The sequence below is a fragment of the Phalaenopsis equestris genome, unplaced genomic scaffold (assembly GCF_001263595.1).
Source record: "Phalaenopsis equestris unplaced genomic scaffold, ASM126359v1 Scaffold000347, whole genome shotgun sequence".
Taxonomy (NCBI): domain Eukaryota; kingdom Viridiplantae; phylum Streptophyta; class Magnoliopsida; order Asparagales; family Orchidaceae; genus Phalaenopsis; species Phalaenopsis equestris.
The window spans coordinates 961,108-962,694 of NW_018164789.1; the positions used below are offsets into that span (position 1 = coordinate 961,108).

Here is a 1,587-nt window from a genome sequence, read left to right on the forward strand (position 1 = left end):
ATTAATAATTTTTTTTTGTTAAATTAATCGTTATAAAGAAGTTTAACATTAATAAAATTAACTTGAATAGAATTAATGAAACCCTCGCCTACAATACCCTTTGCTCCCCGCAGCCCCGCCGCCTCCATTGCTGCTGTCCCCTAAACGCTCGCACGTCCCTCCCCCTCTTTGATTCGTTCAAAAGCATCGCCCGTCACTGAACCCTCGCGATACAGTCGCAATTGGAGCTATCTGGGAACTCAACGACGGGATCTGCCCCGAACTAAACCCTCATGCTTTGTCTCGCTATCACCACAACGATGCAGCCGTAGAACACCAATTTTTCTTATCTTCACATCCTCAATCAGCCCGAACTGTGATCGTGTCTCGCCGATCAAGTTTAGTCGCCGGGCGCCGCCTCCTTTCATCCCTATTAATTTCTGGTCCGGTCACCGGAGGCAGTGATCCCTCATTTGCGTACACTTATAAAGACCTGAAGCCCTAGCGCTTGAAGCATTTCCATTGGCTTCGTCTAATTAGAGCCAGAGGCTTCAAGCTCTTCTTCAAAGATGCCTAAACATTACAGGCCTCCCGTAATGCTTTTATGCTCAACTAATCGTCAAATTAATTGATGAATTGCATTTTTTTCCCATCTACTTTTTGTTTTCATCATATGGTCGGACATCATTTTTGTAGGGGAAAAAGAAAGAGGGTACTGCCGCCAGGTTTATCACGAGAACGAAGGCAGTGCATAATCTTCAAGTCAGTCTTCCTCTCTTCAGGTGTGTCGTATTTTACTTTTTTGCCACTTACCGTGATTTTGCTGCCCGAGTTTTGCGATTTCTTCCTTCTCGTGTGAAAGTTTGTGATTGGAGATAGTGTTCGAGAATTTTCTCCTTCTGTTTCTAACTTTGATTTTCTGATTTTTTTTTCTTTGTGTGATGAAACATTCTTTGATATATATATTTATTTTTGTGCAGGAAGCTTTGTATTCTTAAGGGCGTTTTCCCTCGAGAGCCAAAGAAGAAGATAGCAGGCAGCCAAAAAACTTACTATCATGTGAAGGATATCAATTTCCTTATGCATGAGCCCCTGCGCGGGAAGCTATGGTATCTTGTCAGCTTTCTTTTGCTTTGCCCTTATTACGTGTACCGGCCATTGCTTTTCTTCCAATATAATACCTTACCTATCATAGTAATTTATCTTCGATGTGTCACACCTTCAATTCTATGCATATGAGATTGAAGATGCAATATGGCTACTACCAGTTACCTGCACATGCATTTTGAATTCTGTAGGTATTAAACAATCAAATGCATTTACTGTATGTGTAAGATGGAGATTTAGTTGCGATGCTGTCAAAGGTAGATTTTTGATAAGTTACTGTGAAATTTTCTTGAGATTGGGTTTTAGGATTTCTTTTTTATAATCACTCCAATGTTTTTTCTTTAAAATTCCTTGTCTTATGGTAATGAATTTTTCAAAAATACATTTTCCTTTTCGAGGCATTGTTTGCTGTAAACCCTTTTTTTCTTTTGGGTTGGTGTAGATTTGGGGTATTATCTAAGCGCGTGCGTGTATGTGCTAGTGGTGTAGATTTGGGGCGGG

General features: G+C 40.4%; 1 protein-coding gene across 1 annotated transcript in view; it reads left to right on the forward strand.

Annotated features, from left to right (window-relative positions):
- Positions 1-458: 458 nt before the first annotated feature.
- The window catches only part of LOC110025990 (pescadillo homolog), a gene marked incomplete at its 5' end in the record, with an annotated part of 37,823 nt that continues 36,694 nt past the window's right edge, over positions 459-1,587 (forward strand). Inside the window, 3 exon segments of the mRNA XM_020726713.1 lie at positions 459-572; positions 676-761; positions 960-1,088. Coding sequence (XP_020582372.1) covers positions 549-572; positions 676-761; positions 960-1,088 — 239 coding nt within the window.